The 22,881-nt window shown below is 33.1% G+C and overlaps 1 protein-coding gene across 2 annotated transcripts in view; it reads left to right on the top strand.

Annotated features, from left to right (window-relative positions):
* LRBA (LPS responsive beige-like anchor protein) overlaps window positions 1-22,881 on the top strand; it is a 637,829-nt gene that overhangs the window by 123,500 nt on the left and 491,448 nt on the right. For both annotated transcript variants that reach the window (XM_069493475.1, XM_069493474.1), the window contains 6 exons: window positions 13,626-14,687; window positions 15,648-15,826; window positions 16,684-16,837; window positions 17,267-17,447; window positions 20,374-20,495; window positions 20,968-21,075. In XM_069493475.1, the coding sequence (XP_069349576.1) occupies window positions 13,626-14,687; window positions 15,648-15,826; window positions 16,684-16,837; window positions 17,267-17,447; window positions 20,374-20,495; window positions 20,968-21,075 (1,806 nt within the window). The remainder of the gene's footprint in view (window positions 1-13,625; window positions 14,688-15,647; window positions 15,827-16,683; window positions 16,838-17,266; window positions 17,448-20,373; window positions 20,496-20,967; window positions 21,076-22,881) is intronic.

Genomic DNA, 22,881 nt, shown 5'->3' with positions numbered 1-22,881 from the left:
CCATCAATATCTAAGCTAGAAAGAAGGGCAAATGTGAGTTTTTATTTATATAATATTTATATTTATATAAATATGTAAATGGGTATGTGTGTGGATGCATGCACACACACACACACACACACACACACACAGAGCATATTGTTCAAGCTAAGAGTTACTTGAAATCATAGAAAGTAGAATTAAATGCTCAAGTGAATTTTCTTTGGTTACACTTCTAACATTATCCTATTCATCCTTTTCTTCTCATTTGTACTGCTAGCACACTAGTTCAGGCCCCAGTCACTTCATGTTTTTATTTAAATATAACTTTTAAAATGAAGAGTTAATTATATCTAAAATAATTTGCATAACATATGTGCTATGAAATATCATAAAGGAAGAATTCTAACTACGCTACCCAATTTAAAAACATGCTATGTGGTCCTCCCCATCTAACCCATCCCTCCTTGCCCCAAAGGTAGTCACTATTTTGAATTTTGTGTTTATAATTCCCTTCTTTAGAAAAAGTTTAAAAATGCATTCTTAAGCAATATATTATCTAATTTTGCCTTTTAAAAATTTTATAAGAATGACATTATGATGTGTGGACTGTTCTTTTACTTATTTTTTTCTCCATCAAACCTTTTGTTTCCCAGTTCTTTCTTATTGTAAATATGTATCTTTTTTCATTCATTTTTACTGCTGTGAATAACTCAAGTGCTCAAAGACAAAGGTTTCAATAGAGCTGTGATTTTCAAACTTCTTATAACTGATCCACGGTATGAAATTTATTGTGACTGGGTGTGTATGTATACATACACATGCACTCACACGTTCACACACACACACACACACACACACGAAACAGTGGTTCCATGAGACAATATTTACCCTTATTAAACTTTAGGTATAGTCATGCACTCGAATGTTTTCCATTCTTTTTCATTTAAAAAATTCTAATATGCCCCCAATTAGTTGATTCCATGATCTGCCAGCTGAATTATCCTCAATTTGAAAAAGCACTGCTTTAGCAAATATAACTAGGAGTAGAATTTCTAAGTCCTAAGTAATGTTCCATCCTTTAACCCTTGATACTGTTAGACATCTTAATTTTGCATGATTTTGTCTTTCACCTTACTTTTCTATTAAGTTTTTCGTTTTCTTCATCATTTGTAGTTCTTTGTACACATCCAGATTACTCCTAGTTTGCATATTTCTAGTAGTCTTTAGCACCAAGTATCATTTTCCTATGGGTTTAGTAAGCTAAAAACATATGATGTTGCTCGCCTCCATAAACAGTTTGTTCTAACCTTCTTGGAAACACAAATACATTTTTTATAAAATAATTTCCACCTCATCTTTTATTGTTCCGCTTGATAAACATTATTTCTTGCCTCGTCTTCCACTACTTTACTTGACATAAATCTCCACTCTGGATGTATGGTTCCAGTTCTTTTGAAATCTATCATGTTTTGTTAAATCTTCAATTTTGTTTATTCCTGTGATCCTTTGTATTTATCCAAATCCTTTATATGTTTCAGGATCTAACAGCTAAATCACCTCTATACGATGATTTTTCTTGTTCTCAGACCATGTCAGTTTGTATGCATTCATAGCACTTAATTTTCTCTTGGTATCTCTCTAAGTAAGTCACTCTTTCCACTCCCACCTCCCTCAGCCTCCAACTAATCAATCAATCGCCTCCACCTTGCACCCTGGCTATTGGTGTTGACTCTGGGTATCTGGTGTAGCCTGCCTGGCTAACTCTCTCCCTCTGCCTGCCTATTTCTTTTTCTTTTTTAGCCATTACCTCCTTCTCTCCACATTCTCCACCCATTCTGTTCCATTTGCATTCTACCTCCCCCAACCTATTTCTCTTTTTCTCTGTCTGTTCCTCTCTCAGTGAATCTGCATCTGTTTTGTCTGTGCTTGCTCTGTCTCCCATCTCTCTGTTGATTGGTCAGACACTTGGTTGATCTCTCTCAGTCATTCTCAATCATTCTGTGTCTAGGCCTCATTCCAGTTGCCCAGTTCTTTTCTTCCCCTTTCCATCTTTATCTTTCTTCTTCTTAAAATTCCTTTCTACTCCTCCCTTTTGTTCTTTCTATCTTCTGTTTAAGTACTTTCTAGTTACTATGAAAGATTAGATGAATCGGGAACAGATCCTATTGTGAAAGAAGTTACTGTCTAATATGAGAGATAATATATTTACAAAATAACTAGAATACAAAGTTGGAAGCAATACGTGCTGCAGGAGAGATATATACATAGTGAAAGGAGAGACAACTTCTACCTGAGGGTATCTGAGAAGTTTATGGAACAAATGTCATTGACTACAACCTTGAATAAATAAGATTTGGCCATATAGAGATTGGGATGGCAGGAATTAGTGGTAGAGGAATTGGCATAAGCAAAAACACAAAGATGGTGTCATTGAGGGAAAAGTGCGATGAATTATTTTGTTTCCTTGGGGGTGTGTGGCCTATATGAAGAAGAGCAATAATATGTGGTGTACCAAATGTGGACAGACATTTAATCATGTATAATCCTATAATATCTCTCATATTTTTGGTTAAAGATTGGTTCTTGTGTTTTATTTTGGCTGCTAAATTGTAAGCTCTTATCAGTTGGGATGAAAGGTTTTATACTTGTTCATATCTCCCATATATGTATGCATAGTGCTGAGTACTTGGCAGTGCACATTAAACGCTTATCTCAAGAAGAAGGAAGAACGATATCATCATTATTTAGAGCTGTTTGGTTCAGTTGTCATTTGGCACCATGCTACTCTGTGTGTGACTTAGTGCCTCAGTCTTCTCTCATCAGTGAAATAGCTCAGTAGCTGTCCATTAAAGCACCTTTGCCACAATCAGTCATAGTATAATTTGGGGATCACCTCATCACAGTAGCCTGGGCTGTGCATTTTGTTACAGTTTTATGAGCCTCACCTCAGAATCTTCATTGTGTGGGAAAGTTCCAGGAAAACTGTATTTTAGAATAAGCTCTATGCACTCTAAACTTTGAACACTTTTCCGAGTGTACAGGGAATTTTTTTGTGTGAATTTTCATAAAATTTTCCCCTCCCCCTTCCCATAATATACTGTACTCTTTAGAAAGCATCACAGAGATGGGGGATTCTAAATAAATTAAATATGTACCCTAGTTTATGACTCCTTAATACATTTCTTTTATTACAAAGGAGAATCCTTTTTGTCTTTCTGAGAGCACTTGTTATGGTCCAGAGAATGTTAAAGAAATATAAACTACTGTTCTTATGTAGTATCTGAAATCAGTATTTTTATACTCAGCCTATATAGAACAAATGCAAAGTAGGCTTTAAATTTTGTGTATGTGTGTATGTATATTTACAGTCATGCATGCATAATGACATTTTGGTCAACAATGAACTACATATGTGACGGTGGTCCCAGGGATTATAGGAAAGCTGAAAAATTCCTGTTGCCTAGTAATGTTGTATCTGTGGGTACCGTCATAGCACAACACATTACTCACATGTTTGTGGTGATGCTGGTGTCAACAAACCCACTGTGCTGCCAGTCATATAAAAGTCTAGCATGTACAATTATGTACAGTACATAAAACTTGATAATGATATTAAATGACTGTTACTGGTTTATATATTTATAAATGTATATTATACTCTACATTTTATTGTTATTTTAGAGTTACATTCTTTCTACTTACCAAAAAAAAGTAAACTGTAAAAGACCCTCAGGCAAATCCTTCGGGAAGTATTCCAGAAGAAGGCATTGTTGTCATAGGGATGACAGCTCCATGCTTGTTATTGCCCCTGAAGACCTTCCAGTGGGACAAGATGTGGATGTGGAAGACAGTGATATGGATGATCCTGACCCTGTTGTAGGCCTAGGCTAATGTGTGTGTTTGTTTCTCAGGTTTTCACAAAAAAAGTTTAAAAGGTAAAAAAGTAAATAAAAAATTTAAAAAATAGAAAAAAGTTTATAGAATCAGAATATAAAGAAAGAAAATATTTTTGTACAGTTGTACAATGTGTTTGTGTTTTAAGCTAAATGTTGTTACAAGAGTGAAAAAGTTAAAAAAATTCAAAAGTTTATGAAGTAGAAAAGTTACAGTAAGCTAAGGTTAACCTGTCATTGAAGAAAGAAAAATATTTTAAAAATAAATTTAATGTGGCCTAAGTGTACAGGGTTCATAAAATCTATAGTAGTGTACAGTAATGTCCTAGACCTACACATTGACTCAGCAGTCACTCTCTGACTCACGCAGAGCAACTTCCAGTCCTGCAAGGTCCATTCATGGTAAATGGCCTATACCATTCATGGTAAATGCTACATTACACATTTTATATCTTGTATACCATATTTTTACTGTATCTTTTCCATGTTTAGATACACAAATACCTTACCATTGTGTTACAATTGCCTGCAGTACTCAGGACAGTAACATGCTGTTCAGGTTTGTAGCCTAGGAGAAATAGGCCATACCACGTAGTCTAGGTGTGTAGTAGGCTATATGATCTAGGTTTGTGTAAGTACACTCTATGATGTTCACACAATGATGAAGTCACTTAATGATATATTTCTTAGAACATATCCCTGTTATTGACACAGGACTATAGTTTTGTTTAGTTTATGTATTTCTTTACTCTAGTGACTAATGGCTTTAAACAGATCTTAAATTCTTTGGAAAGAAAACAGTTACTTTAAGGAGAGGCCTCTTGTGCCTACTTTTGGCCAAGAACCAGTCCGACTCAAGTTTTTAGTATTGCCTGTATAAAATGGGATAAATGTTATTAATCATGGAGTGTTTTAATCTGGGTAAAACTAAACTTAATCACTTTTTGCTGTGAAAGTATACTTAAAAAAAATGTGATCCAGTTGTGATGGCTCACCTGTAATCCCCGTGACTCAGGTGGGAGGATTGCTTGAGCCCAGGAGTTCAAGGCTAGCCTGGGCAACATAGCAAGACCCCATCTCTTTAAAAAAATGAAAAAATTAGTTGGGTGTGGTAATGCACACCTATAGTCCCAGCTACTTGAGAACCTGAAGGCAGGAGGATCACTGAGCCCAAGGCTTCGAGGCTGCAGTGAGCTGTGATCATGCCACTGCACTTCAGCCTGCACAACAGAGCGAGATCCTGTCTCTAAAATAAATAGCTAGCAAGCATCACTTAATTTTATGAGAGGGAAAAGAAAAATTTAAAGTTATAAATAAGTTGGTTCTTGTAATTTTCTCCTTTCATTTTAGTGTTTCATACTTGTCTTTTGTTTCTTTGTGTGAATTGTCTTCATTTATTAAAAGACTTTTCTTTTTCATGAGGTTTATACAAAGTAATTTATCTGCATACTGCTTTTCTCTTTTTTTTGAATTTTAAATCCTGATACCTAGTTTTAAAATAAAGTGGACAACTTATGCTTTAAGGCTTTTCGAATCATTATTTAATAAAGTTTATGATAGAACTGAGGTGATTCGGTAAGTAGGTAAATAATTTCTAGCATCTATCTAAAACTTCTGCTGGAATTATCGGAACTAAATTTTCTTTCTCTAAAAATATCAATTCTAAAGCTTTTAAAATATTGTCTTGCATACAGTGTGAAGTGGCGCTTACTTTTGCCTTTTTGCAATAATTTTGAATATCAATATCACAAATTTATAACATGGTTCTTGATAAAGAACTGGTGTGTAAAGAACTAATGTTGCAGAATTGGATAGCTTTTGCAGAGTTACATCAGGATACATGCAGCTGCTATAAAAAGCCAAAGAAACTCAATTGCAATTTTATTGTCTAGTTTGATAGATTTCCTGCCACCTTGATAGCAGAGAAGCTGTTTGTCACTGTATGCATCTCCTCCAACATCTGAACTAGGTTTTATAAGCAGTAATAGGCTCTTCTAGTGTAACTGCATAATGTTGGTTACTTTGGTCTCAGGGTTTCGAATGTGTACCTAGTAACCTTTGTAATTTCATTGTCTTATTTGTTGTCCAGGTTTTCATTTTTCCTCTTTTTTTTTGCTTCAAATTGAACACTGAGTACTTAATATTGTTTTCTATTGTATGTTAAAATGCTTCTACTCTTTAATTAAAATTTAAATTAAGGCATTTAAACTATTCTGAATTATGAGAATTGACCAAAAGCATTCTTTTTCCAAATAAATAAAACTAAAACCTTAGTTACACTGTATTTTGTCTAGGCTTATATTGCCATAAGGTAGAATGGGTTTATGACTTAAAATAATAAATAAGTAAAGGTTAATCATATTTGAGTTAAAAATATAATGTAAATTAGATTTCCCCCCAAATGATGAATTTGGATAAAGTACTTAATTATCTTGGATTCTTTGAAATAGCTGAAGATTTTACTTACTGTTAACAGTCTGATGAAATACCTTACAGTATAAATTTCAGTCACTTTAAGAAGAAAGTACCATTTAGATTGGGTAAAAAGCATGTGGAAATCAGTTGCTTTTTTAGAATTCTCTAGGTGGTTTTTAAAAGTATTTTTAAAAATCCAGATATAAACTGGCATATATTAAAGTGTGTGTGTCTGTATGGTGGCTATATAAGATTAAAAGCTACCTATTTTAAGAAATTTCAAAAGTTACAAAATTTTCTATTTCATGGATTGTCAGCATTTTATACTTAATTGCCAAAGTATTTTTTTTTAATTTTTAAAAGCGATGGAGTGTTGCTGTATTGCCCAGACTTGAGCGCAGTGGCTAGCTATTCACAGGTGCGATTATAGCTCACTGCAGCCTCCAGCTCCTGGGCTCAAGTGATCCTCCTGCCTCATCCTCCTGGGACTACGGGCGTGTGCCATCATGCCCAGCTTAAATTATTCTTAGGTTTAAAATTTTTAAATCAAATAAAATTTATTTTTCTAAAAAATTTAACACCGTAAGTGTTCATTGCAGGAAATCTAGAACCCAGCAGAAACTCATACAACAAAAACCAAAAAAATCACCTGTTATTGAAACACCTGTGTATAACTTAATATTAGCATTTTGGTATCAGACCTTTCAGTCTTCTGTACATAAATATACATATACAAATAAGTTTTTTTTTTATAAAATGTGATCATTTTTATACCATTTTACAATCTTATTTGATGATATATGAATTTTAATGGCTATATATTTGGTATATATAATATATCATATTAGGGAGAAGTAAAGTTAAGAACAAAAGCTTTAGCTTTTATATAACATTTGAAAGATATCAGACCATTTATGATTCTAGGAAGGAGTGATTGTGTAAATGATTCAAGTTTACTTTTTGTATTCTGGCATTCTCTAAAATTTTATTTGATTTATATTTATGTATTACATATATACCATACTATAACTCTTCCTTATCAATGAGCAGTGATGAACCTGCTCATATATATATAACTCTTATTTTGTAGGATAAATTCCTATAAGTGGAATTTCCAGAAAGAGTCTGCACACATTTTAAAAAGTTTTAGTAGATATTGCTAAATTGCTTTCCAAAATATACTCTAGATTTGTGTGAGAACATCTGCTAGACTGCTCTTAAGAAATTAAAATAATCAAGATGAACTGTTTTTTAAACAAAGAAAAGATTAGTAAGTTATTTACTGATATTTTAATGTAACTGTTCTTCCTATCTTTATCTCTAAAATGGAGATAGTACTACCAATCCTTTAGACCTGCTATTAAATGTGTCATTACTGCTTGATACTTAAAACACGATACAGTAAGCATTCAGTATATCTCAACTATTGCTATAAGTATTTAAAGAAAAATATCCAGAATTGCCTACCCAAATGAGCTTAACTTAGTTTATAAACTTTATTTTTAGTTTTTTGTTTATTTTAGCTTAACTTATGCCTAGTTTTAAGCATATTGTGAAACTGGGGAACAATTATTGACTACATATAAATTTTGGTACTTTAAGAAAGTTTGAGGACAGAGTATTTTTTTTTTCCAATAAGTTTCTTTTAAATAAGTTCTAGAATGTTTACATGTGTTAGTATGATATTTATAGAGATTAAGAAAATATTAAGTGGTTAGAAGGTTCTGTTTAAATTATATCCTTACTTTATATTAATAAGGAAATGTTGCTCAAAAATCATCTTATAAAAGAAGAAAGTCTGTTTTTGTATTTATTCTGGTTGGTTACTAAAAAAAGGTGAACTTCAGAGCAAAAGCTGTAATTTTGATATTATAGGGGAGGAAAAAATATTTTCCTTCTATGCATCTTAGGTTCATTGGCTGGGCCCCTGTAAATTAGACTTAAAAAAGATTAACAAGACAAAACATACCAAATTATTTAATGTAACTTTTAAGTGACTGAGGAGTCTTCATAGGGGAATGAATACCTAAAGACATTTTTGTACTAGTATTTTTACACTACGTTAGATGAAGAGTGGAAAGTCATGGAAAAATGTAATAGGACAAAGGAGTGTGAGCTCAGAGTAGTAAACTGTGGGAAACTTAGCAAGGCCTGTTCATTCTGATTCCTCTAGGTGTCCCCTGTCTTCGAAAGTAAGGTTATTTCTTTCCTCCAGGTATAGGGAGGGCACCTCTCACAGAAGGGTCTTATAATCTGCTTTTGGGGAGAAGGGCAGGGAAGGTCCTTCCTGCACCTGCCATTTCTCAAATTCTCCAGCTTAAAGTATTCAGTAGGCTAAGGCACTTTATTTTGGGATAATGTGTTCTGGACTTTGTCAACTACAAACAAACAAACAAACAAAAACCTTTGAACTTTGTGGCCAGAAAACAAATGCAGTACCATAAGCAAATTCAAAATTTTTGGCAAATGACAAATTTGGAAAAACTATTTAGAACCAAAATAAAGATAACTTTCTTAATATACAAAGTACTCTTAGAAATTGATAGGAAAAAGCAACATAGTAGAAAAATGTACAAAGGACATGATTAAATGACCCACAGAAAACTAAATAAAAAATACGTTAGATATATAAAAAGATGCTTGAACCTAGTCATTATAAAGGGACTGCAATTAAAACTATACTGAAATATTTCACTAAGATATATTAAGTGAAAAAAGAAGTAAAGAACAGTGTGTATAGTGGGTATATATGAATAAAGTAAGTGGGAAAATAAGAATTTATATTTGTGTATATATGCAAAAAAAAAAAAAAACCCTTGGAAGAATACAAAAGAAATTAATAACTGGTTGCCTGATTGTAGGCAGCACTTTTGCAGGTGAAGATCAGTGGTGGGGGGAGATTTTTACACTATATGTTGTTTTATATTTGTGTCATGTGAATATAGCTATTCAAAAAGTTTTTTTTTTAAGTTCATTGCGTGCATGAGTATATGTTGCTTATTGTTTATATCACTTATTTTTCTTATGGGATTGTTTCTTTTTGCTATTTAACTTACAATGTGGTTTTCATAATTAATTCTCTTAGGTGGTTTTCTTGGGATCGCATAGCCTTTTACTTGATCTCTCTCCAGTCATGCTCTGTTAGAGCAGCATTTAGGTTTGATCTAGGCTATTTAGATTTATAACCAAAGTTCTTTGCATAAAATAGATAAGTAAATATTTATAATTTGATTTTATGTTGTATGTGTTACCCTATAACGTTGTTGCATCAGAGTCTATAAAAGATCTCATGAATGTGAGATGGTAATCATTTTGACCTATGCTCATTGATACTGCATATGGGAAGATTCAGCTGTTTTTAAAGATATATCTTATTTATCAACTGTGGAAAAGGTTGGTAACCTAAAAATGAAAAGTTAGCATATCATATTTAGCTGGTATTTTCATAGGAAAATAACATACAATGAAAAAGATGCATTTATTTATAAACAAAGTTGCTAAACAATGCCTAATGTTTTAAAAAAATCTAAATTTTTATAGGTTAAACAGTTTCAATATATGGCTAATATATTAGGAATCAAAAATTAAAAGGCTAATATTAACCTCCTCATGTATTATGTTCATCTTTTATCTCCTAATTAGTAAATTTGAGTGCCAATGAAGTTGAAAGTAATGGCAAAAGAAATGTAATAGCTATTACCTCATAAGTATCTCTAACTGGTAGTTTATAAAAGTGCTTTCCAAACATTACAAACAGTTATAGATTAGCTATCAAATGATTGTGAAGATTAATGACTAGTTGTTAGCTGGGTAATTTAGAACAATATCTGGCAATTAATTGGGAATTATCAGTTTTAAAGTCACAAATATCTTAGGGAAAACACTATCTGAAAAAGATAACAATGATAATTGTTCAATTGCCATTTAGCTTTTAGACTTGGAGTAAATTAAAGAGAAATTAAAAAACCAACCAACTTCAGGATTTTGAAAGCATTTCAAATTCTGAAGATAAATGCTTTTCAACCTATGGTTTTATACTCAATCTGTTAATCAGGTATGAAGCTAGAATAAATATACTTTCAGATATTTGAGGTCTCAGAAAATTTAGTTCATATGCACTTTTTCTCAAGAAGGCACCGGAGAATGTACTGCACAGGAGAGAATAAAACAAAGATGTGAGATGTAGGAAACAGGAGAGACAGCATAGAAGAGAGATGAAGGGTGATCCCAGGATGGCAGCTTTGTAGTAGACAGATTAGTCTGTCTGGATTAGAGCACTTTGGCTCAAGGGATTGGGCGGGGGGTTCGGGTTGTTGTCACTGAAATGCCAACCACTTTTATAACATTTTTTTAAGCCTGAGGACACCTTACCCACATGAGGAGGGCTTGTGTTCTTATGAGTACTTGGTTTATCTTGACCGCGTGCTGATAAAGTTCCTGCTGTCCCACCGCCTGAATCACCTTGAGAATTCTCACTTCACCCTGCAAAGGCATACTCTGCCTTGACCTACTTTTGAGGGTAGATGTTCGCTGAGGTTAGCTTAGAACTGAAAATACAAAGTAGTCTACTTCTCAGACCTCATTCATACCAGATAAATGCTACCTGGCTCACACTACCCCTGAAAGGTTTTCCAGTTCTCTTGACCCCTGTATTTCCCAGTATTTCCTAATGATCTTGCCTACAGACTTCCCAGAAATAGCTTTATATATCTTCTCAGAGGAGCTGAAGCTCTGCTGCAACTCACAGATTCTGTGTGTCTTGTCTTCTTCTGGAAGCCTGTAGTTAGTTGTGGGCAGCATTACCCTTTCTTTAGACAGGCTGGCTAGGTTTGTGCTAAACATAGTTTTTCAAACTAAACATAATAGGCATGTTTACTCTAGATGGTAAAATTACTAAAAAACAAGTAGTAAACAATAGAAATGTCATGTCAGGATAGTGATTTCCTCCTGATGGAGGTAGAAAGGTTAGGGAATACAGTTTGAGAGGGCCACATTGGGGAATTGTGAATTACTGGCAATGTTGTATTTCTTGACATGGGTGATAGGCACAAGGGATTTAAAAAAATTGTTATTTTTTAACCTGTACATATAAATTGTATATACTCATGTTTATTGATACATTTTATAATAAAAATTCTAAAAAACCCTTAATATAAATAAAAACAAATGATCATTGAAAACTAGATTCATTCTGTAACACAGGCTGTTATAGAAATAAGTGGTCTATTTTCAAAATCACCATGAGGTTAGTAATATGTGACTTGCCTTCCTTAGATAGTGATAACTATTTTATCAGTGCAGAAACAATTCCTTAAAGTCAGTTTTTTACACCATAGGCTGAGTGATCCTTCTAAAATGAAAATCAGATTGTATCTTTCCCCCACTCCTGATTCTCAAATGGTTTTGTCAGAATATAATTCAGTCTTTAACACAGTCTGCAATGTTCTGTAGTCATCATCTAGCCAATGGCTACGTCTTTGGCCTCATCTTCCACAGTCCTTGGTCCACTGGTTTATTGTTATTCCTGAAACATACCAAGCTTATCTTGGCTCTAGGGCCTTTGCATTTGCTCTTCTCTGCCTAAAATGCTTTTCCTTTTTACATAGCTTGCTCCCTCTTTTATTCTTGTCTTTATGCAAATATAACAGAGAGGTCTTCCCCAGGTAGACTACTAAAATAAACCCTCCCACCTGGACTTCCATCACAGTTATTCTCTATGTCCTTTTTTCCCCTTCAAAGTTTTTATTACTACTTGACATTGTCTTACATATGTGCTTACATATATGTGTGTTTATTTTTTGGCTCCTTCATTAGAATATAAGCTCTGTGAAGGCAGGCATCACACAATGACTGGCATACTATAGATGTTCAGTAAATTTTTGTTGAACAAATATGAAAAATTGGTCAATTAAAATACCCATCTCAAAGAAAATATTGGCATTGTAGATATAAAAGAAATGGATATTTTGTTGATGTTATTGTGTCATTTTACTGTTTAGTGTGAAATACATGTATTTCTTTTTGAAATATTAAAGATTTTTAAATATAATTAAGAAAATATTTACAATTAGGAAAAATATTTAATACTAGAAAAATATTCCCTAAACATTTTTATTTTTAGCTATATCACATTATGGCATGAATGTTCTGTATATGTTATGAATAAAGGCTAGCTAATATGTATAGAAGGAAATTTTTGTGTTGTGTGTTATTTATACTTTTGTTTGCCTTTTACCTATATATACTCCTGTGATTCAATAAGGCATATGGTATGGATTTTTGTGCATAAAAAAAGCAGCTTTTCTACTTTTGTTACCGTCTCATACCGTTCTCTCATATGAGGACTCAATAAAGATTTATTGTATAAATGTTTTACCTACTATATATATTATAATGTAGATTACAGGAACAAACAGTTTTAATTAATAAAATATAGTTATACTTTTCCTTTCTGCATGTGTTGTACTTTTTCTGTTTTTTTTGGGGGGTGGTTAGGGTGGCTATAAGTTAATAATCCTTGAAGAGATAAAAAATTTATAAATCCTGTGACATTAACAATTATAGTATTCTTTTTACATTTTTCTTCTATTCAGTTTTTTCCATTTACATGGGTAAAAGGCAAAGCATGATTTGGGAATGTTCACAGTGCCGAGTATATAGTAGTCACTTACGTAAAAGTGGAATGAATGGATGCATGGGTGGATTAACTGACACTTTCAGAACATTTGGGACCAGTTCAAACTTTGAAAATTATGGTTGACCTTTGGGGAAGGGTGAGATTTTTCCCATTGCTAAAAGAATTTGTATTCTTTAGCTTAGTAAGATAAGGGTTTTGAAGCTTCATTGATATATGGAGAGCTGCTAAAATAGTGAGTGTAATTGATACTTAAAAAAAAAAAAAAATCTCTCCTAAGGACAAATCATGGGGAAATGGGTTTTCATTGCAGTTGAAACAATGTATTATCCAGTGCATAAAGCACTTCCCAGTGGTACACACTTAGTTCCTGGTACAAGTTATAGAGGCCAGTAGGATAGTATAATATATTCTTTGCCTATACATCTTTAAGAATAGACTAAATAATTATGTTCTTGTTTTGATTTCCTACTATGCTACCTGTTAGCATTAAAATTGGCTATAGTTTTTATGAATATTTAGATTTTTGTGATTGACTCACATTTAATTTATAATTCTATCAGAATAAGGATGTAGGAAAATTAAATTTTATTATATATACTATGTATTTGATAATTGTTGAAAATATTTAAATTTTATATTTTATAATTCTGTGTTAAATTCTTACGCATATTTTAACTGGTTGTACATTTTTCTTCTAGGTCACTTTTGAAATACACAAAGAAAACCTTGCCAGTATATTTAGGGAGCAGCAGGGAAAAGTTGATGAAGAAATAGAGCCATGTTCTTCAAGTCCAGTCCAAGCAGTCTCTGTCATTGGCAAGGATATTAATGTTTCAGTAGGGTCTCAGCAGTCAGATACAAAGGATTCTTCTGTCTATCCTCATTTCACTAGAAATAGTGATGAAAACTCAAGTGTCGAGAAGACAAGTTCAGTAGAATGTGCATCCAGCATTGAACTGCAAACTCATAATACATCTGATGAAGTGAAAACTGAGCAAGAAAACCAGGAGTTACTGCATGAAGTCACTTTGGAGGAAACATTGACAGATGAGACAATGAATGCAGGTGATTTACGAGTATCTCCAGACATAATAGAAACTGTGACTATTTCTTCTAATTCTTTTAAAACAACTGGCAAAGATACAGTTTCCATCAGTGAAGTAACTGCTTCCGTAAGTTCCCCTTCAGAAGAGGATGTTTTAGAGGTGCCGGAATTCTTGGATAAGTCTGTAGTGGAGGAAGAGGAAGATGATGATTACGTGGAACTGAAAGTAGAAAGTAGTCCCACTGAAGAAGCCAGTCTCCCCACACAGCCCAAAGATAATAGTTTATCTCCAGCTGCATCTGAAGCCAGTGAAAGACTGGAAATGTTTGACAGTGATAACAAATTAATATTTCAAGGGGAAGAACCTCTTACTAAAAAGCAAACTGATACTGAAACTCAAGATTCTAAAGATTCTGGAATCCTGACTATGACAGCATCAGCATCTTCAGCTACCTCACCAGAAACTGCTGTTTCCCAAGCAACTGTACAGTCAGATACTGGTCAGATGCTGGAGGAAGGAGAGAAAACAACTAACCTTGCTAGAGAAACCAAATTAATTAATGATTGTCATGCTGATACCTTTGAGGCTTCTGCTACTTCTGAGCAAAAGATCGCCAAGTTGGATGTTTCCAGTGTTGCTACAGATACTGAGAGACTGGAATTGAAGGCCAGTACAAACTTGGAAGCACCTCAGCCTCATCGAGCTACGCTTGAGGTAATTATGTCTTCTTGAAGTGTATTTGCACTGAGTTAAAATAGAGCAAGTGTATATATTTGCATTTTATTTTATTTTGGATTGGGTTCATATCCTATTTGCAATTATATAAATGGGATGAATGTAAACATTTTATTTCAGATCGTTAGCACAGCGTTTGGCAGTTAGTGTGAGTTCATGAAGTGGCAGCTTTTATTATTTCTGCCACAGTATTACTAAAAGTTACCACTTTCAAGTTTCAGGATTGGTATTGTTTTAGTTTATAAAGCCATTGCAAACACTTGCAGTTTACCTTTTATTTGATTAACTTGGCCATAGTACATTAGTTTTCCAACAAAATCTAGGGCTGCCTACCTGCCAGTGTATAATTTTAATTACAAAATTTTGTGGTTTAAAATTGTACCATAAGGTCTGTAAGAGAGAGGAGCCTTTATGAGATTTAGAGGCACAGCCTTCTCCTCTGTCAGTATCTCAGAGTGACTCAGACAAGGGTTGGTAGCATGTTGTCATTTTCCACTTTGTTCAGTTCTTATTCTCTCTCTCCTTCCTTTTTTTTGTTGGTTTATTTTTCATTATATTGTCTTTATTTTTGTTCATTCTTCATTCTAGCCACTTTATAATCCAATTATTGCCTGGATTATGAATGTCACCTTTCTTTTACACTAAGATTAAAAATTTAGAAGTGCTGCTTCATTCTTTGTTACATAATAGTAATACTTACATGGTTCCAAGCTAATTAATGTTGAATTGTGGTAGTTTAGCATTTTGGTAACTTTGTTTAAATGTACTAAAATACTAATGTTATTACTCATTGATAGTTTTTCTCTCTCTAATTTGGTTATTTGGTGTCATAAAATATGATTATTAGATTAATTGCATAGAAGCTACTAAATTATTTACTTTTCTAATGCTTCCTTTGAAGTTGAACTTATTTTATTACTTTTAAATTTTCCGTATTAGATGTCAAGGCAACAGGAGCAACCAGGGCAAGAAATAGCACCAGATGCAGTTAATGGACAAAGGAGGGATTCCAGATCTACTATGTTTCGTATTCCTGAGTTCAAGTGGTCTCAAATGCATCAACGTTTGCTCACTGATCTGTTATTTTCAATAGAAACAGATATACAGATGTGGAGAAGGTTTGTCCATTTGTTTATTTTAGAAGATATGTATAAACCTAGTCTTTGTATTCAAAGAAGTTTATGTAAATATATTTGTAATTAATTTCAGACATTTGGTTAAAAAGTAGAATATAAATTATTCTGTGGTAAGGGTTTTACTGTATAAACTTTTATTTTTCATAAGAATGGAATCCTTGTCTGAATTATAAAAACTTGAAAATCAGAGATTTCTCTCATGTAAAAAATTTGTTGAAAATTTCTTGTAGCATATTTTATAGCATGGAATTCACCAGAAGGTAAGTCTATACATGGATTTATTACTAGATGTGCTAAAAAATAACTGGGAAAAGTATAACATTATCCATGTCTCCAGTGTGTTTTTAACATTAAAAAATCTGTATATTTTAGATTATCCTTCATTGTATGGTTTATGATTTTAAAAGTGCCTAATTTATTTTTATTTGTATATGATTCTTCTTCTGTTCAGAAGCATTTTATGGCATTACCTAAAAAATGTTAGTAGAAAATCATTTTCAATAGCACATTTACCATCATTTATCTCCTAGTTTTTTGCCTCATGACTACTCAATTGTGTTCCCAGTAAAGGATAATTTTCTTCAACTTTTTATACCAAGTGTAAAATGCATAGTATGTATGTTTCAGCACTGAAGGAGGGCATGGATAGTAACTGCTGATATGGAATGGTCTATTTCTTCTCAGGAAGTATACACTCTCAATATGCCTCCTGCATCATTATCTTTCTTCAGTTTTCAAGATGAAGCAAAAGCACCTTCTTATCCTCCCTCCCCTCAAGTAGGCAAACTGTGATTTCCTTTCTTTAGCTTTATCAGTAAACATCATTTATCTTTGGACAGCCATTCAACAAAGACAGTTATGGACTTCGTGAATAGCAGTGATAATGTCATCTTTGTACACAACACAATTCATCTCATCTCTCAAGTGATGGACAATATGGTCATGGCTTGTGGGGGTATACTGCCATTGCTTTCAGCTGCTACATCGGCTACAGTAAGGACTTAATTACTATATAAAATTGGTGTGAAAACATGACTGTTATGCATCCTTTTGACTAAAACTTGAATGTGGTAGTTACTATGCATCATAGATGCTGTAAATCAAAAGCAACAGGATCTTTTACAATTACTTGAAAGGACCTTAGAATCTGTTCCAGGAATGAAAGGACTAAAAAAAAGGTCGATTCCGTAGGGATGAATCAGCTAGTGAAGAATGTGGTTGACAGTGTTTCACCTATATGTTACAGTTGACCCTTTTTTTTTTTTTTTTTTTTTTTTTTTTTATGAAATAAGGAAATCACCTCTGTTGTACTAGGTTTCTGAAAGCCAGACCTCTTATAAAATTTAGAAATTTGGGGAATATCTGGTAAAATTAAATTTTTCTAAGAATATAGATGTAAATGTCAAACCTTATTTCTTACAGCATGAGCTGGAGAATATTGAACCTACTCAAGGTCTTTCAATAGAAGCCTCTGTTACATTTTTGCAGAGGCTAATTAGCCTTGTGGATGTGCTTATATTTGCAAGTTCTCTTGGCTTTACTGAAATTGAAGCTGAAAAAAATATGTCATCTGGAGGAATTTTGCGGCAGTGTCTCCGACTGGGTGAGTTGTTAAAACCCAATAAATAGGAATTTACTTTAAAAGTTCTCAACAATTCAGAGATTAAATTGAAAATTATCTTTCTTCTGTTGGTGAGAAAATATGTGCTAGCCAGTTTGTCATATGGCTACTTTTTAATGTATTATGCATAGTAGTAGTTGCCCAGTTGGATGGGGGAGAAGGATATATTTTGAAAAATCTATTATACTAAGGTGTTTCTGGTCAGCAATCCCCACCTCTGCGAACCTCTTTTTGGTCTAAAGTAGTACTTCTGAAATTTTAAGGTGATTCATAAACACGAATCACTTGAAGATCTTGTTAAAATGTAGATTAGATTATATAGGTCTGGGGTGGGGCCTAAAATTGTCTGCCAAGGCCCAGGTAATGTTGACGCTTCTCTTATAAACACACTTGAATAACAAGATACTAAATTAGCATCATTCAAGTACTGTCTTTATTCAAATAAACTGTGGTAATTTGTTAAAGCGGTTAATAAAAACTATTAAATCTCTGTTCTTTTCCTGGAAGAACAGAATCTCCTGTAAAAGTAAAATTATGTGAAATGACCTTTTAGTGTTAACTGGACTTCCTTAGGGAAGCAAAAATTTTTTTTCTTTGCACAAGGTTCCCTGTATGTAGTTCTAAATTACATGCAGAGAATTTGTTAAATGATTTGCTTATTAAATGAAGGGAAGATGATGAAGAGAGGGGACTCAAGAAATGGAAGCAAACCATTAGGAACCGTGGCCATAGGAAGACAGATCAAAAGTGAAGCACCTATGGAAATACAACATCAGAAGTAGAAAATCTAATTAGTTAATTAAATATTTTTCTATATTTAGTAAGAATATCTGTTACATAAACTATTATATACCTGTACCTAGACTTTTTGCTACAATTATTTTTATTCAAAATGCTAGTCAAAGTACTTTTAGACCTAGAATGCTCTAAAGAACTTGTTTTAACGATTTATAGACAGTTGTTTTAAAATTTTAATTAAGAAAGATTCAAATTGGTCAGCATAACAAAAGCTATCATTTATTGACCACTGTCATTTGTCATTGTTGATTTTCACAGTGATTCAGTAATCATTTTGTTCTCTTTATTCATGAGGAAATTGGAGATGAGAGAAATTAAGAAATTTACCTATACCTAAAAAGCTGTAATAGGTGACCTGAAGTTGAAATTTGAATACTATAATTTTGTTTAACCCGTGCTACTCTTTCTGTTGTAGTATACCTCTTTAAACTTTCTATTAGTTATATAATTAAAATATTTAGAACTTACTGCTTTTGTATGTTGTTTTCAAAACCTTTTCACTTTCCTAGTAGGAGTACATTTCTAGAATTAAAAATTACAGGGCTGTACCAGAAATGTTTCACTTTACTCAAGAGTCATTAGATTTAGAAGCTAGGGAAATTCTCTATCTTCCTTATTTTCATAGCTGTATAAGAGAATTAAGAGATAATTCAGGCTACTCCAGCATTCTCTGTTCTTTTTTTTTTCCTCTTTCTTTTTTGAGACAGTTTTGCGCTGTTGCCCAAGCTGATCTTAAACTCTTGGCTTTAAGCTGTCCTTCTGCCTTGACCTGCCTCCCAAAATGGTGAAATTATAGGCATGAGCCATCACACCTGGCCTAAACTATTCTTACATTAATATATACAAATGAGACTTGGAAAGTGTCCAGGATCACTTCATAGAGTATGGTACTCTAGGGGAATAATTCAAATGTTTAATCTCTGGTCTCCACATTCATGGTGTTTTTAGAAGTTGGGGGTTAGAAAGCAAGATGGCAACAAAAAGAGTAACCTGTATTGTTGAGACTGATTGACACTAGGAAATGTGGTGTGGTTTAAACTTTGTAATGCAGACCTGAATTTGATTTTATGCAACCTGTGACAAAAGTGATCCAAAAAGTTATAATATTTTCCTGGCCCTGCTACCAAATTTGACAAAATTGTATTCCATATTCTCTCTCGCTCCCCTACCCCTTCTTTCCTTTGTTCCAACTTAATTGTTGCTCTCTTTTGGTTCCTTTCTGAACACTTTCCTTTCTAAATTCTTACCTCTGCTAGCCAGATGATAGGCTGGTGATACTTAAAATCCCCACTTAAGTTTTCTATTTTGTTTCTCATTTGCTCTCCTATCCTTGTTCAATTCAAATACTTTGAGTGCTACAGATTTGATTGGGAATTGAGATAATTACCTGGTATCAAACAATTCATAGACAAGTGTGCATGACCTAATTTGTCCTTTAAAATAACCTAACTGCCTGATTTGTGGGAGTTTTAGGGAGGCAATTTTTGGACTGTATATTAATCAAATTTTGTTCTCTGCCCCCCACTTTCTAAGCAGTTTTAAGGAAAGCCAATAAATGCTAGACCTATAAAACTTCCTTTAAATGCTGTACCTCCATCAGTCTCAATTAATATCATGCTCTAATGATACAATATAAGAAAAACATGAAGATTTCCAGTTTAACTAATTTACTTTAATGAAGAGAATAGAAGATTATTATCCTAGACTAGTTCATGGCAATGTGATTTGCTCTTTTTTCTTCTACTGTTCTTTCAATTCTTTTCTTCTCTATATTTTTCTTAATAAAAGATTGCCCCAGCTAGCTTAAGTGAGATTTAAGAAGTAGTAGCCTATTGTTAAGATTCCGGAACTAATTCTCTTTAAGCAGACCCTAAAGTATAGACCACTAGGCTATAATGCCTGCTGAGATCTTAACCAGGCCATAACAGGGAAGCTAACAATATCAGACAACAAATAGGTGATAAAATCTAGGGACATTTTAGGAATTTGCCAAAAGTAATCTATTTTGAATAATATCTTCTGTAAATCATATTGTATAGATGATTTTTATCTGTTCCATAATCTTAAATGTAATTTTCTTTTCGTTCCCAATCTTTTCTTTACATTATAGTGTGTGCAGTAGCAGTAAGGAATTGCTTAGAGTGTCAACAGCACATGCAACTGAAAATTAGGGGAGACAAAGGTTTGAAAACAATGCAAAGCCTTATTTCCTTGGGGAAATCTGCAGCAAAGGTAAGTAGACAGTATAATTATATTTTTAAAAAGCATACTCTTATTTACAATTAAGATCTTAAATTACTTGTTCATTTTGACATAAAGTTAAATAAATCTGACAGAGATCCTAAAATAGTTATTTTAGACTGTGGACATAACATTCAAATATTTGTGTTTAAATATCCAGTAAAGATTTGTTTATACTTAATCTTGTCTAGTTTTCCAAATGTTTACTTTTCTTGTTTCTGTGATACCTTTTCGTTCAAATATGTCAATTTTTCCTGCATGACTCTCTTTTCACCTACTCCCCCCAAAAAGTAGACATACATGCAGGAACAAAGTAGGAAAAGAAATGTTACAGCTCTACTTTTCTGGTTCTTGGAAAATGTTTATTTTTTTAAAAAATCTGTGTAATGCGTGTTTGTGTTACATATATATACATACACGTACATATATATTTATTATTATTATTTTTTTTAATCTTAAATAGAGTCCAGTGGACATTGTGTTGGGTGGTATATCTCCAGTAAGAGATCTTGATCGGCTTCTACAAGACATGGACATTAATCGACTTAGGGCTGTTGTTTTCAGAGACATAGTAAGTCACAGTATTTCTTTCACATGCTCTCTCATTTGATACATATTTCCTCTTAGGCCCAAGTGTTGAGAGTAAAAACTGTTTGTGATATAAAATAGTCCGGTAGTGATAGGGAGCCCTAGAAACAATTTCTTTTGACAATGATTTTAGAATCTTTGAATATTATGAAGGATTACTATATAGTGGGAGCTGATAGATCAGAGTAATGATACCAAGAAGAATAATGCATTATTATATAGTGAGTACATAAGTATTTTATATTAACATATACTCATTAAGTACAACAGGTTCTTGAGCTATGTACCTTTGTAATTACCACTTTATAGATGAAGAATCTGAGGCACATAAAGCTTGAGTTATTTGTCCAGGGTAATGTTGCTAGTAAATGATGAGAGTCAGGATTCAAACCCAGCAGTCTGAAAACTCCAGAATCCATGCTCCGAATGTAATGAAATGTTCAACTTCTGAATGGCATATTATTTTACTAAATGTTGGATATTTTTCCCTCAAAGGTATACTAACGTGATAAAAAGGTACACAATGAAATGTTGCCCTCAGTATGGTGTTGTTAATTTTTTAAAGATGAAAAACCAGTTCTGTTTTAGATGATTTTGATATAGAATATAACAGATTTTCATGTAGAATTTTAAAGTCATATAGCAAGTATAAGGATGAAAATAAAAATCATTTTGTAATTCTACTTACCAGCATTTGGAATATTATCATTAATAAATATTTGTTGAACACTTACTGTACATTTAGTATTCTGTGCTCTAAATATAAAATATATATTCCTTATGAACTTTATAATCTCAATTTTTATTTGTCCCTTTCTTCTTTCTCTAGTAGTTTAGTGCTTTCTTGAGTTCTTGACTGGGTTTTTGTATATGTATAGAATTTGGGGTACTATCACTACTAAATAGTTATTGAATGCTTACTGTGTGTTAAGCATAATACTGGATGTTCTATATGTATTGTCACATTTAATTCTCACAGCAATCTTATGAGGAAGATAGTCATATTTGGTTATTGTGCTTAAGATCATATAATTAGTAAGAGGTGGAAGTGAGTTCAGGACCTAGGCAATTTGATTCTTAAATTACTATTTTTTTCTTTTTTTGAGACAGGACTGCACTGTGTCACCCGGGGCTAGAGTGCAGTGGTGTCATCTTAGCTCATGCAACCTCAAAGTCCTGGGCTCAAGAGACCCTCTTGCCTCAGTCTCTGGAGTAGTTGGGAACTGCAGATGTATATCACCATGCCTGGCTAATTTTTCTATTTTTTGTAGAGACAAGGTCTTGCTTGTTCTCAGGCTATGATTTTTGAAATTTTGATTTAATCACAAGGCTATACTACTTCCCTATATCTCAGTTCTTTAATAACCTGTTATTATTCCTTTAATTAAGAAACCGTCAACTTTTTTTCCCATGGAACCCTTTGACTGTGGTCCATTTTGGGACCAATGTTGCTTTCTTCTCTCCTCATTTTCTTTCGTTGGGCAGGTTCTGAGTCTATTGTCCCATAACTTTGTAATTCTTCTTACCTTCTAATTGAGGTGTCTTTAATTTTCTGGATTTGATTTACAGATTTGAGTTTTTTCTTTAAATAAGTTCAAATTTGTTTTGAAAAGTTATTGGAATAGTTATGTGGGTAGGATCCCCTTGAAGATGGAGAATTTGACTAGATGAAGAGGTTAATAATGTACAGATACATAGGTGACTGTAGGGCTAGTATAGAATCCGATTCCTTTCAAGAAGTCAGTCTAGTTTGTTTTTTTCTCTCTGGCAAACACTATGTTTTCATGTG

The sequence above is a fragment of the Eulemur rufifrons genome, chromosome 18 (genome assembly GCF_041146395.1).
Source record: "Eulemur rufifrons isolate Redbay chromosome 18, OSU_ERuf_1, whole genome shotgun sequence".
NCBI lineage: Eukaryota > Metazoa > Chordata > Mammalia > Primates > Lemuridae > Eulemur > Eulemur rufifrons.
Note: the sequence above shows the minus strand (reverse complement) of the source record. Positions and strands in the feature narration are given on the sequence as shown.